The following is a 15,737-nucleotide window of genomic DNA, read 5'->3' on the forward strand; positions in this document are numbered from 1 at the left end:
GGGGGTGGTGGGTCAGGCACTCAGTGGGGAGAATGTGGCCCCTGCCAGAGCCATACTACTCAGTCTCTGCTATATCTCCAATTCTAACTTCCCCAGTGGGATCATACCAGAGGTTCAAGTTGGGTGATGATGAACAAAACAAAACATGTGGACTATAGTTGTAGATATGTAATATTTATTGATATTGATAAAATTACTACAGTGTTTTTTTCCAACATATAGTCTATTTGCTAAAATTTGTTAAAAATAACAGTGAGTTAATAATAAAAAAATAACCTGTTAATTTTAAGCAAATCTTGATTAAAAGCATTTTAAAATTGACAGGGTGTTAATTTTCACATATGACATATGGAATGGAAATTTTGTTTGTTAAATCTAAAGTCTGTTAAATCAAGACCACTAAATCCCAGAAGGTTATTTTAAAAAAAATTGTATTTGTGGATATCCAACTAATGAGTGTATACTTTCCTGGCAAGTTTGAGTAGTTTTACTGAATAAGTTTCCTTTTTTCTAGCATGATCTATTTGGGGCTTCAACAATTTTTATTTTATAACTAGAGGCTTGATGCATGAAATGCGTGCGTGTGGCCTGGCCCTCACAGCCATGGTGGCTTGCCTCAGCCCTCACAGCCTGGCTTTGTCCAGAGAAGTCATCTGGCTCTCTGGTCTGATTAGCATATTATACTTTTATTACTATAGATGAGGGAACATTTCTTTGGTGAATTTTTGCTTTTTTTTTTAGATGTAATTATTATAATGAGAAAGACAGGTGAATTAGTTTGTAACATTAAATTGATGACGAACAGTCAGCTATTCCTTGGGAGAATGTTAGTTATTGATGGGTGTCCTGGGCTCTCATGTAGGGTCTAAGTCAGTACACATTCAGTGTCTGTCCCTGTTGCTCCTGAGAAAATTGAAGCCTCTTATCTATCTGATCAGCTTGGCCTGAGCCTGTCCCTTGTAACCTGTCCTTATACTGATACTGTTATCTGCCCTGAACACAGGGGCACCTACTCCATCAGCCTTGGAGAGCAACCCTGTGTTTAGGGAACCACTATTGGTTTTATATTCTTGTTTTTCCCACTTCCTCTGTGGCCAGGTGGAGCCATGTACGTCATGTAAAGAGACTGTGTTCCTTTATTTTTTCCAGTTTTTGTTCATCCTATTCCATAGTCAGCTGTGCTCTTGCTTCTGGTTGTCACTAGTCAAAATGCTCTTTTGATGGAGCTCAGATGTGCTGTCGTGTAAAGTCTCTGGGACTCACAGTCTAGGTGCCAGGTGTGGTCATTTCTTCTGGGTTGGCCATTGTTTCTAAGCCTATTCAGTAAGCTCTCTGTGAAGGTACATATATCCAGAAACATACATGTATATTTTAAGACAAAAGTAAGGACTACAGGGTTTTTACTGAATCTCTTTTTAATCTTACACCTCCTTCTCTCTCAATGAGAAACCTTATACTCAGTGATTCCTGGTATGATGAAATCACTTACTTGTTTTATCCCCTGATACTCAACAGTTTCAGAATATTAGCACCAATACCACCATCAGCATTTGTGTGTATTTTCTTTTGTCCTTAGACTAGGGATATGTAGTTAAAGTATTGTGTTTTAGTGTCACTTTTCTTATATAGTTATGCCACCATTCAATACATATTTAAATTCATTTGCCACATATTTTTGTTTTTAGGAATGATTTTGGTTAAATTTTTATGTGTAATTACGGTATATAAGGTATTTACATGGTTCCAAAGTATAATCTAGAAAACAAGATATTGTTAAAGAAGTTCAGTTTCTGCCTCTGTCATCTCCTCTTCAGTAAGTAACCATTTATATACTTAAAAGCTAAAGTGGCTGTTTGACCGTCTGACCAGTGGTTATGACACACACTGACCACCAGGGGGCAGGCACTCAAAACACTGGCATAGAAACATGGAACAGACTGATGAATCTCAGAGGGAAGTGGGGGATGGCAAGGGTGGGAAGAGATTAACCAAAGATTTTATATGCATACTAGAACCCAGTGCACAGATCAATGCACTGGTGGGGTCCCTTGGCCTGACCTGCAGCGATTGGGCCGAAACCTGCAGTCTGACGTTCCCCAAGGGGTCCTGGATTGCAAGAGGGTACAGGCCAGGCTGAGGGACCCCACTGGTGCACGAATCTGTGCACCGGGCCTCTAGATTAAAAATACCATGCACGCTTTATCCTTGTATTACTGTGTGTATATGTGTGCATATGTGTGTAAACATATGTATTACATAAATTATAAGTAAAATATAAAAGTGTAGGTATATGTAGATGTACACTCACTTATGCTGTATATTTCCAGAGAAGAGGAAACTAGTTTAATTACACTTTACACATTAGTATACAGACTGTATCCTTTTTTTTCTCCTCTTTCCCAGTTGTGGGGAAGGGAAGTTGTATGGACGACTGTGCATGAGTGATATTCTAAATTTGTCTTATTGGAGGATTGAAATTTTTATTTTTTGTTATTTTTCATCATGTCTCCTCAGTGCGCTCTTTCTTTGCTTTTGATTAGATTCTTGGTCCATAATTACACATGCTCATAATTATGCTTCAACAGTCTTAGAACCTCTGTGGCTTTCTGGAAAATTGTTCTTTTATGTGAAGTTGCCCAGATGAGTTATATTGGGAACTGTCCTCTGTGGTTTCAAAAAAGTTCAAACACTGTGTAGGGGGACTTTCCAAGTGAGTAAAGCATGCCATGGTGTGTGGTTATCCAGTAAAAATCTAAGAGACTGCAACAGCTGTTGCATACAAGTGAAATATGCATTTGGGTTAAAAGAGGTATAGTGTTTGGAAACTCTTGCTTCCAATTGCACAGAGCTTTAGATGAATATAGAAATGTTTTCTGATGGTAACAAAACTATAGTATATCCATTCAGATTGTGAATGTATTTATTCTTTTCCTTTAGATTATGTTTTACCTAAAAGGACGCATATAAATAATGAAATATATTTTACCAGGAACACCCAAACTAGGTAAATACATATTTAAAGGGCTGTCTATTGATATAACAGTTTCCATTATTTAAAAATGGATGCCAAAATGGTTAGGAAAAGTACCTTTGAGGACTTGTAACAAATGTTCAGATAGTAATATCTTAGAGTGAGGGGTGGGGATACTGATCACCAGTTTTTGAAATAATTTAATTTTCATTATTGGAAAAACTATATAGTTCTTGTAATTGGACTATGTGCCCATTACACCTATAATTTTCCCCTAGATCAGAAGACTTTCTGTGCAGTTACTTTAAGTCACATTCCCATTTTTAGAGAAAATCTAAAGGGATATGTGTCCAGATTATATGGTGTTGCAGAATACAGCTTTGCAGGAGATAAGCTATAAAATTTAATTATTATAAAATATTAATTATTATATTTCTCATATGCTAGTTCTTTTATGTGTTGGTATGCCCTGTGGCATGCCTAAGCAGATTTTACTCTCTTGTCTTTAGACATGGAAATATGCTGATGTCAATATATGGTTTGTTTAAAAGAAAAGTGGGGTTTTTCTTAGTCAAGTTGAAAGATAAAGTTTACCAAGGTTAAAAATGAAGAGAAACAGCATAGAAATGTGTTACAAGCTCTGACAAGAAAAGCTATCGTTAGAAAACATTCTCAATGAGAAATTGACCCAAATATCTGAATATAACAAAAACATAAATAGATGCCTACAAGTCTTAGGATCCAGAGACCAATAGAAATATTCTAAGGGGAGAGTTCTCAAAACTCTGTAGTCTAGTTCAGTGTTTCCCAACCTTCTCTCATGATGAGAATCACCTGGTGGAGTTGTTAAAACACAGATTCCTGAATCCCAACTAAGAAGTGCTAAACTAGAATTTTTGAGAACATATAGGTAAAATTGCATACCTAACTTAGTGCTCTGTATATAACATCTGTCTTAGAGCACTAGTTAAGTGTACAATTTTACCTATATGTTCCCAAAAATTCTAGTTTAGCACTTCTTAGTTGGGATTCAGGAATCTGTGTTTTAACAACTCCACCAGGTGATTCTCATCATGAGAGAAGGTTGGGAAACACTGGTCTAGTTGACTCCATGTCTTGACCGAAACCAAAGTGTTGATGATAGGGGATGTTGTGTGTGGGGCTTATATACTTCTTCAACCAGGGTAAGTTTGGAGAGAAAAGAAAATGACAGTTTTCCTTCCCCAACCTTATCAAATCCAAAACAAAACAGGGATGACATAAAAGCCGAAGAGATAACCACACAAAGCTCTGTTGTGTGGTGGCTTCTAATTCTTTTCCATAATAAATACTATCATAAATACTATTATGATGAATATCTTAGTGTGTAGTGCTTGTTCCATATTTAGGGCTTCCCTCCCTGCTCCCCTGCCCCCCCAACCAAAAAAAAAAAAAAAAAATCTCACAAGTGGGATAAACAGAAAGAGAATGTACCTCTTTTTTGTTTGTTTGTTTATCATTCTCCATGGAGAAATAGGAGTTACAAGTTGTTAGTATCAGAAAATATGGCTTATCTTTTCTTTCTGCATTTCAGGTAGAGTCTACTGTACTTGAAAGCAAATGGCTTTCAAGCTCTCATAGGTCATAGTTCTCAGCAACTACAAAGTGTCTGTTCTGTATTATCAGTTGTGATGCTGCCAGTGTAAGGTGTTTTGGAGTATTATATTTTTTTCACTTATTTGACTAATTATGGTGTAAACAATTGGATTGATACCAACATTTATGCTGTGAAAATAAGATATGCAGAACAGAATATAGCCAACTTTCTCTTTCACTCCATAGATAGATTTATACAAATAATATTGTTTGTTAATGTATGTTTATTGCAGAAAGTTGAAAAGATCCATATTCGCCAAAAGTGTAGTCACTCAGTTGTCCATCCAGAAATACTACTAATAATTTGAATGTTTCATATGTGTATATGTAAGTGTATCTAGACTATACATGCACATTTACACAAATATACACATAAGCATATAAATATATGTGTATGAATTTAAAAATGCAATTGGGATCATATGGTATATATTTTGTGGTGTCCCCTTTAATAGAACCTGTTACTAGTATTTCTCAATGTCATTAAAATCCCATATGGACAACAATTTCAAACGAGTACTTAATATTGCATCATATTACTTTGCCATAATTAACATTCTCTTGTTGTGGTGTAATTAGTTTGTTTCTATTTTATCTGATGAGTATCCTGGTACATCTGTGCTTTTTTACTTTGCTAATTAACGTGCATGCTTTGATGGTGTAGCATAGTATTTAATAGGAAGTGTCTTCCTTCTCGTTCATTGAAGTCTGAGCATTGAGAACCTAATTCAGGATTGTAATATTTCACTTACGTATTTTTCCTTCAGTAACTTTTAGAAAAAAATTGTTTGTATTTTAAATACTTATTTTAGAAAGCTATCTTTTTTCATTTCCATTTTATCTGCTTTCATTCACTTTTTCATGAGACTTACATTGAGTGTGTTAATGGAGGTGGTCTAAGACTATAGTGTAAAACAAGAAGGACACGGGTCCTGTTCTTGTAGCTTACTGCCTGGTGCAGGAATGTAATGTTAAATAAATTATTATAGCCGAGACTGGTTTGGCTCAATGGATAGAGCGTCGGCTTGGGGACTGAAAGGTCCCGGGTTCGATTCCGGTCAAGGGCATGTACCTTGGTTGCGGGCATATCCCCAGTAGGGGGTGTGCAAGAGACAGCTGATTGATGACTCTCTCATCGATGTTTCTAGCTCTCTATCTCTCTCCTTTCCTCTCTGTACAAAATCAATAAAATATATTTAAAAAATAAATAAATTAATTATTATAGGATTACACTTGCAGCATATGTTATAAACTAAAGGTTACAGTGTGCAATATGAACATATACTTGAGGAATCTGAACTAGAAAAAAAGGAGAATTTTTCAATTAAAATAATCCTCATTAATTTTATTATCTTTTGTGGTTTCTATTTAAAATAGAAAACTTTCTCTGTGCTTGATCTGAAGAACTGCCGCAATCCAAAGAATACAATACAGACTGTATATTTCCTCTCACTAAATACCCCGTCTAAAGGAAAAGAAATCATTAATCCTTTTTGTTGAGTATTTGACTTCTGAGCTGGAATTTTTCCCAAGCCAGAAAATTTCAGGGTGCAAGTTGAATTCACTCAGCCAGCATTATGGTTTTGAAGCATGAGAGTTTATAACCATGATTAAAAAGCATTGACCTGCTCAGAAAGCAAGTTAAGCACAAAATAAGCAAAATGATGTAGATAAAAATGTGCCCAGGACAAGGGTCTTACTAAGTCAATGCTGTTTATAAAGTTAATACAAGTGAGACATGGAGGAATATTGTACATCATTTAGGGGAACTGTACTTTGTGGAATATTCATAGAAAGGATGACTATACTAGAGGGCCAACGCATGAAATTTGTGCAAGAGTAGGCTTTCCTTCCCCCTGGCTGCTGGCACGGGTTTCCCTCTGGCATCTGGGACCCAGGCTTCCCTCTGGCTGCTGGCAGGCACCTGGACCTGGGTTTTCCTCCAATCACCAGCCGGCACCAGGACCCAGGCTTTCCTCACAGCCCCAGCTTTGTCTGGAAGGTCGTCTGGAATGATGTCCAGTCTAATTAGCATATTATGCTTTTATTATTATAGATTTAATTGCTCAGCATTTTAGTTAGAAGAGTCATATATTGAATTAGAAGAGTTTTAGGGTTGTAGATTAGATTTACCCTTGATCTGGTGTAAAAGTCAGAAGAGAAGTTGAGATATAAAATGATTAATTAATGAAGAACCGAAGGTGAAGGATATAGAGCAGAAAAGAATTTAAAATGCCTTGGCATTTATTTGAAGGTAAAATAGGGTAAACTGCCAGTAGGGTAACTGGGCAACATAAGAGGATTTGAAGAAAGGAATGTCTTTGCCATGTTGTATGGCATCTTAGACTGAGGGAGTGTGATAATCTTAAAAGTAATAAGATTAGTATTAATACCCATGTTTCCTTTACTTAAATTCACAGCTGTTAACATCTTGTCACATTTGCCTTTCTCTATATGTATTATTTTTGGTTTTGTTTGTAATACATTTGAAAGTACATTAAAACTGTTGCTTTCTATAAGTTGACTAGAGTCCTGGTGCACAAAGATTTCGTGTACTTGGTGGGGGTAGGGGGGACCCCCTCAGCCCAGCCTGCACCCTCTCACAGCCTGGGAGCCCTCAGGGAATGTCTTACTGACAAGAAGTGGGCCTAAGCCGCTGACTGGCCTCCCTCTGCAGGAGGCAACTGGATGGGCCAATCAGGGGATGGTGCTAGCGGGCAAACAGCTGGCCCCACCCCTGATAGCCCCTCCATCACTGCTGGTTGCTAGTGTCTCCCGATCACCTCTGCCCTCTGATCACTTTCCACTCCCTTTGCCCACTGGCACATACTTTGGCTGGCCTGGCGCCACCTGGTTGTCGGCCCGCTGACTGGTTGTTCCACCGTTAGGTCAATTTGCATAGTATGCTTTTATTGTATAGGATTCTGTATGTGGCCACTTGACTGAATTTTTATTAATTGTTACCAATTCAGCTGATTTTCTTGGATTTTTTAAATTAGATCATCACATAGCTGCAAATAAATTATTTTGTTTATTCCTTTAAAATTTTCATATCTCTTAAGATTTCTTTTCTTATTTTAGTAAGTTGTCTAGGACCTCTAGTGAAGTATTGAATAGTATCACTGATAAAATTCTGACTTCAACAGGAATACTACTGAGAGTGCACAATTAAATTCAATGATTGCAGTTTGATTCTCAGGAATATGCTTTACATAATTTCAGAAATTATTTTCTAATCATAACTTCCTGGGTATTTTTCTAGAAATAGGTATGGTATTTTTATTACTCTGTTTTGGCTTCTGGCATATATTTTTTTGACATCAAGCTGTCCTTACAGTTCATGAGATCTGACTTGGTAATAATCTTAATATATATTTAATATATTTTGGTGCTACTATATTTTAAATAAGTCAGTGGATGTAGATGCTATTGTGACTAACAAAATACAGATTTATTTAAAAGTGTTTGTTTATATATTTTTATCATTTATATGCTTCCTAGTTCAACATAGAGTAAAAGTATAAACTATAATCACTGGGAGGAATACATAATAATAATTAAAAAAAAGACATCCTAACACTTGAAATGGTGGGAATCAGTAATCTAGATATTTAAAAGTGAATTTCATGCTCATCTTTGCTTTCATTGGGGTAGCTTTTCAGGAATGTGTTGTCTGGAGATGATCTTGGTATTAATCAATGTATCCTCCTGGCTTAGTCTTAAATAGACCAGAATGATGAATATAAAATTAAGTAATATTTGGAGGATCGGAGGGGAGTTGGTCTTTCTTTAGAATCCTTCCTAATAATCAATTATCATTAAACAGTCATTATAAAATATGAAGAATATTAGGTTTAGAGTTAATAAACCCCTGAAGCCAGCATATTGAACTGTCATGTCTCATTAGTGTGGGAAGGAAGGAATATAGATAACTAGATTTATTATCATAGCTATTATATCTATTTTTAAAATGCCTCAATATCTTTGGGAGGTCTGGATATATTCCTTTCTCTTTTACATTATCTATAAGCTGTATGTGTAGACTCTAAAAAGAAGATAATTTTAAAATCAGAATGCTGCAGTAATGTAAGGGACTTTGATCTGGGAGCATTTGCCAGTTTTCAGTGTTGCAGTGATTTGGAAAATGTTGTATATAATTTGTTTATACTGCATTTTTAGTTATTTGAAAATAGCATTCACCTGCCCTGTGCTTAGAGAACTGGAAATAGTCGATGAAGGTTAAAGAAAGCAATGGATGATTTACATTGCATTTTAAGCTCACACCCAAGTTGTTTAACTCTTTGGAAGTCAATTCTTTAAAAAAAAAATTCTAGAATTATTGCTCTTATTAGCTGAGAGGAACCTGGAAAGCTTTTGGTCAAAATATTTCTGGCCATTTCTGATAGAACAAATATTAGATCTTAGAGATATAAAAATGAATAAAACAAGGCCCTTACCCATTCATTCTTAGTCTGGAAGACATAACCTGAACCAAGAACTTACTTTGGCGTAGTGAGTTCTGAAATTGAACTTTTAGGCAATAGGTGGATTTTTCCATTTTGTAGGTGTGAGTCCCTACAGTTGGGCAGGCAGCCCAGTACATACAGCTCCCCAATAATGGTGGTATTGCTGAGACTAGTTTATTGGACTCTTGATACACGTTTGATGATCTGGTTCATGCTGGGTTCCTGTTAAGCTTTGAAAAACAAAATTTCATCTAGCACCTTTTTAAAAAGTAGCTTGCTATGTGCAGTTAATCGCTGTTTAATTTGAGATACATAGATGTTTCTACTTTCTTTTCCCACACTTTTTGTTGGGTGGGAAGATCCCTTTAAACATTCAGAATGCAAGCAATGGATAATTTGAGTAATTAATTAATCAATTAATATTTTTTTTTGAGAGAGAGAGAAAGGAAGAGGGATAGAGAGAAACATCCATGAGAGAGAAACATCATTTATTGGATGCTTCATGCACGCCCCCTACTGGAGATATAGAGCCCACAACCTGGGCATGTGCCCTCATTGAAAATAGAATCATGAGCCCTGGTTCATGGGTGGATGCTCACTGAGCACACCTGCTGGGCAATAATTTTTTAATCTGAGTATCTCATTGTGTTACCTACAATCCTATACTCTAATTGTAGACCTCAGGATGAAGACTTAGATGATTTTCATGGTGCTAAGTCCTTCATGATCTCCCCTCTCTTGCTCCCTGTTTTATGTTTGACTTCATAAAGGCTGCATACCTGCCTGTGGTTGGTCTTATTTGCTGAGTTGTTTTCATTCTTTTTACTTTAACTGGAATCTCTTGACTATACTTCTGCTGTGTACCCATGCCTCATTCTTAGCTTCATATCTGGGCTGGGTTGGTTCAGAGACAGCTCCCACTATGCTTGAGTAGTCTTCTTGTTGTTAGTCATGATCCTATGGATGGGGCTTACTTCTGCTCTCTACTCTCTGGAGCCATAAAAAGTATAAACTAAACATTATTTTATTTTTTATTTTTTAAAAACATGTTTCTATTGATTTTTAGTGAGAGAGAGGGCGAGGAATAGAGAGATAGAAACATCACTGAGAGAGAGAAACATCATTGATTGGCTGCCTCCTGCAGGCCCCCTATTGGGTATTGAGCCCACAACCAGGTCATATACTTTGACTGGGAATCAAACTGGTGACTTCTTAGTTCCTGGATTGATGCTCAACTACTGAGTCACCCCAGCCAGACTATTTTATAATTTAGGAAAGGAAACTGTTCAAGTAATCATAATACAAGCTAAATCTGATTACAGTTAAAGAATAATTTTCAGTTTTTCCTTCCTTTAGGATTATTAATAGAGCATTGACTATTTGGTTTAAAAAGTAAAAACAAATTAAAAAACACCCTTGACCTTTTCTAAATAAATTAAGAGACCCACTGCATGAAATTTGTGCACAGGTAGGGTTGCTAGCCTGGCAGGTGATCAGGGTCAGCAGCAGCTCCACTGCTGTTCCTGCCAGCACTGCATTACTGACGCCTGCCATGTTCTATGCAGCCCCTGGTGGCCAACACATGTCTAACTCCCAGTTAGCCAAACTCCCACCCGTAGGGACAATTTGCATATCAGCCTCTTATTAAATAAGACATGAACTTGCAAAAGAAACCATGCATATGGAGTACTGAGTGTTTTGGTAATTATAATAGATGGCCTCTCTCTCTCTGTCTCTCTCTTTGTCTCTAAGAAAGCTCATTCACAGGATATTCTTAAAGGATTCTTAGCTCAAATACTAGGATGCTCAGATACAAAGGAGACGTGCTGAGACACTGGCTTGATAAATGCTACTCAGCAAATCATAATCGTCTTTGGATTCTCAGTCACATTATGTAAGTGGTCTTACAGATGAATATTTAACTCTAATTTTTCTAAGTTGCTTTCCTATCCATTAAGTGGTGGAAGGTGTTCTAAAATGCAAAATGAGAAGAATGTACTACTGTTACTTTAAGAAGAAATTGAAATAGGGAGGGAAAGGGGGGATGTGACTGCTGACATTTGTGGCCTCTTTTCATTTGCGTAAGAGGTGGACTGGCTTTTCTGTAGCTGCGGTTGCCATGGAGAGGTAGTGGGGGAGGACTTGTAGGACCGCAGCCTATGAGAGCGATTCTGTCTTAGAGCTGCTCCTGAATATGACGGGAAGGGGCAGGGAGCTCAGGTGTGCCTCGGCAGCACAGATTATGGGGGCTGGCTGACCTTTCATGGCTGGTAACGTGACTGTGCAGATACCCCTGGGTGTGACAGACAGGTTTGTGGGAGTGCCTGTGGATTCTCTATGTGAAGTGAAAGGATTGTGATGTTGTATGTATTTCCACCCTTCATATGATTTCTTACACTTGAGATTTGATTAAAAGATCCTAAACATATTACACAAAATGTATACCCTTGTTACAAGAAACTGAATAACTTCAATCAGCATGTTTGTATACAGATAAATGACATAAACAGCAAGTCAAATAAATTATGATGGGAATAATGCACTCAGAGAAAGCTAATATGGTAGGTTAAACTGTAACCAGACATGAATGGGTTACTTAACCTGGCATCATTAAAATATGCATGTTATAGTGTGATGTCGCCATATAATATAAGACAAATGAAATAATGAAAGTTGTAAGAATTTTTCTGCACAATAGAAGGAAATTAGTTGTGTGTCTTGTTGATAAATATGCTTTAGCTAAGAGCTGAATTTTAGGAATTTTGTCATTGCTGCTAATATATATTTTAAGGAATAGTTTTATATCAAATATAACATTTTTAATGAGTTTAAAATATTTTATGTAGTTTTTGGTTTTCTTTACATAAGTGGTAAATATTATTATATTAGTCTTGTTTTCTCATGGATATTGTGGATGGATAATGCCTTTGTTTAAAAACAAATGTGATTAGTAATTTTAACTTAAAATTCCGAACTACTGTTTAAAATATTTCTAAATAAAGGTGTATTTCTCTTGAGGAAATCATATAATGTGTTCAGTTTACCAAGTTAAATATAAAGAAACTTACTTGACCTCTCAGTTTTCTGATGATACCTGCATGAGAATTCTCTTATTTATATTGTTTATAATATTGTTTCTTAGTGTTTGAGTCAGAAATTGTTTAGGTAGAGAATACATTGTAAGTTTGTTACAGTTCTTGATTACTTAATGCATATTACAATAAAAAAATAAATAGTTGCCTAATTTAATTCATGAAAGAAATGCCAAACCAAGTGTTTCCTAAATAAAAATACTTTTATGCAAAATCTAGACATAGTGTCATTCATAGTGATACACAATACTATTGAAAAGCTTTGTAAAATGAACAAATTTGTCATAGAATTTATTTGAAAAGCATTACTTCAAGTTATTTCAGAAATGGTTCAGTAAATATTTTTTGGAAATTGTATGTGGAAGTATTCTATAGATCAGTGTTTTTCAACCTTTTTTGGGCAAAGGCACACTTGTTTCATGAAAAAAATCACGAGGCACACCACCATTAGAAAATGTTAAAAAATTTAACTCTGTGCCTATATTGACTATATATAAAGTAATTCTCTTGAATAGGAATCAAATAAACACAAAGAAAGTATTTTATAATTACTTTATTATGAAATATTAAGTAAACAAAATAGTGAAAAATTATAAAATTCTTGTCTTGTCTGCACCTACGGCACACGAGGCAACATCTCGTGGCACACTAGGGTGCCGCGGAACAGCGGTTGAAAAACGCTGCTATAGATGATAACCTTAGTTTTACTATGCTTGTAATATTAAGATTAATATTTTTTTCTTTCAAAATATATCTAGAGGCATAAAAGTTTACAAATTATTAGGTACAGATATTAATGAAATTGACTTTTTAAAAAATATTTTATTGATTTTTTTTACAGAGAGGAAGGGAGAGGGAGAGAGAGTTAGAAACGTAAATGAGAGAGAAACATCGACCAGCTGCCTCTTGCACACCCCCTACTGGGGATGTGCCCGCAACCAATGTACATGCCCTTGACCGGAATCGAATCTGGGACCTTTCAGTCCGCAGACGGACACTCTACCACTGAGCCAAACCAGTTTTGGTGAAATTGACATTTTTATTTTTGAATTAATTCTAAGGTACACCTGCTCAACAAGGAAAACAAATTTACTTTTTTTTCAGTATTCATGCAAGTCAAAGAGCCATGTGGTATAAAGTATTTGTGTATTTGTTAGATAATAACAGTCAATTTTTAATGAGTGTCCACTCCAAGCTAACTACTTTTCTAAACATTTACACTTTTGCCTTTTCTGAATCTCCTATAACTTTGAGAGATGGGCGTTGTTTTTTTTACCCATATTACAAATGAAATAAATGAATTTTAGCAGGTAAAGTAACTTGTCCAGTGTCATAGAGATAAGAAGGGGTGACCAGGACTTGAAACCATGGATGTTTTAACCACTACACTTTCTTGGTGGTTAAAACTATTTCTTGCATGTAAAAACTACAACGTGGCATAGTGGGCAAAACTTCCTTTTCAGGTATCCTGGGATGAAATCCCAGCTTTCCTTATCTTAGTTGAGTGACATAGAAGCAGTTATATCTCTTCATGCCTGTTTTTCCATAGGTAATTAATCATATATTTTATTTTTCTCTTTATTAAAAAAATCTATATTGTTGAGAATATTACACATGACCCCTTTCTCCCCCTCCCCCTCCGTGACCTCCTCCACCCATTCCTGCCCACCCCAGGCCTTCACTACCCTTTTGTCTATGTCCACAGGTAAGGCTTATATACATACTTGAGGCCTGGTGCATGAAATTTGTGCGGGGGTGGGGAGGTGGGGAGGAAGGGTTCCCTTAGCCCAGCCTGTTCCCTCTCCAATCTGGGACCCCTTGGGGAATATCCAATTGCCTGATCGTCCCTAACTGCCCTCCTTGCTGCCCTGGTCACCTCTAGCTGCCCCCCTGCCAACCTGGTTGCCCCCAACTGTCCCCCTCTGCCAGCCTAGTTGCCCCTAACTGTCCTGCCCACCAGCCTGGTTACCCCTTATTGTCCCCCTTGCTGGCCTGGTTGTCCCCAACTGTCCCCCTCTGCTGACCTGGTTGCCCCTATCTGCCCCTCTGCTGGCCTGGTCACCCCTTACTGCCCCACCCCCCCTGCTGGCCTGGTCACCACCAACTGCCCCCCAACCCCCCCACCAGCCTGGTCACTCCATGCAGCTTGCTGTTCATTCATTTGGTCGTCCCTCACTAACCTCTCTGCCTGCCTGATCACCCCAAATAGCCTATGTTCAGTTGTTTGGTCATCCCTCACTAACCTCCCTTCCAGCCTTGTCACCCCAGGCAGCCTGCCTGTAGTTACTGTTCCTGTGATAGCATCCTGGACAATTTGCATATTCCTCTATAATACTAATCTCTTCCCATCCCCTCACCCCTTTCCCTCTAAGATTCCTCAGTTTGTTCCATGTTCCCATACCTCTGATTCTTTTTTATTCATCAGTTTATTTTGTTCATTAGATTACTTGTTTGTTTTATTTTGATTTTTAGATTCAATAGTTGATAGATATCTACTTATTGTCATTTTATTGTTCCTCTTTTTGATCTTTTTTCTTCTTCCTTTTCTTAAAGAATACCCTTCAGCATTTCATATAATACTGATTTGGTGGTTATTGACTCCTTTAGCTTTTTCTTGTCTGTGAAGCTCTTTGTCTTACTTTCAGTTCTAAATGATAGCTTTGCTGGGTGGAGTAATTTTGGTTGTAGGGTCTTGCTGTTCATCACTTGAATATTTCTTGCCACTCCCTTCTTGCCTGCAAAGTTTCTGTTGAGAATCAGCTGATAGTCGTATGTATGATTCCTTGTAGGTAACTAACTGCCTTTTTTTATTTTTTATTTTTTTTGCTGCTTTTAAGATTCTCTCTATCTTTTGCCGTTGGCATTTTAATTATGATGTGCCTTAGTGTGGACCTATTTGGGTACCTCTTGTTTGAGATTCTCTGTGCTTTCTGGGCTTGTAAGTCTTTTTCTTTTACCAGGTGGGGGAAGTTTTCTGTCATTATTTCTTCAAATAGATTTTCAATATCTCTCTCTTCTCCTTCTGGTACCCTCATAATGTGAATGTTGCTACTCTTAAAGGTGAGCCAGAACTCCTTACATTATCTTCTTTTTTTTTTTTTTTAATTCTTTTTTCTTTTCTGATTGGGGCTTTACGGATGTGGGGCCGGCCGGATCTGGGTCTCCTGCATTTTCAAAGCATGTACGGGTGGTGGGCGGGGACTTGACTCTGGGTCCTGTGGTGAGTCCCAGACTCTAACAGGAGGGAGATTTCATATACATTTTACTAATTTTCTTTCACCTCTGACACTTTTTAAAAATATATATATATTTTATTGATTTTTCACAGAGAGGAAGAGAGAGAGATAGAGAGCTAGAAACGTCAATGAGAGAGGAACATTGACCAGTTGCCTCTTGCACACCCCCTACTGGGGATGTGCCCGCAACCAAGGTACATGCCCTTGACTGGAATCCAACCTGGGACCCTTCAGTTCGCAGACCAACGCTCTATCCACTGAGCCAAACCCGTTTCAGCTCCTCTGACACTTCTATTATAGAGAAAGGGCAATTAGCAATATTAAAATATTTTCTCTA

The 15,737-nt window shown here is 37.1% G+C and overlaps 1 protein-coding gene across 7 annotated transcripts in view; it reads left to right on the forward strand.

Annotated features, from left to right (window-relative positions):
• Nucleotides 1-15,737, forward strand: part of HIVEP1 (HIVEP zinc finger 1) — a 145,997-nt gene that overhangs the window by 50,224 nt on the left and 80,036 nt on the right. The window contains exon 3 of one of the 7 annotated variants that reach the window (XM_084872699.1): nucleotides 2,938-3,004. The exons of the other annotated variants lie outside the window; for them this stretch is intronic. Within the exon in view, the coding sequence (XP_084728825.1) occupies nucleotides 2,971-3,004 (34 nt within the window). The 5' untranslated portion in view covers nucleotides 2,938-2,970. The remainder of the gene's footprint in view (nucleotides 1-2,937; nucleotides 3,005-15,737) is intronic. 7 annotated transcript variants of the gene reach the window in all.

Source organism: Pipistrellus hanaki (assembly GCF_964339955.1).
Source record: "Pipistrellus hanaki genome assembly, chromosome: 2".
NCBI classification, from domain to species: domain Eukaryota; kingdom Metazoa; phylum Chordata; class Mammalia; order Chiroptera; family Vespertilionidae; genus Pipistrellus; species Pipistrellus hanaki.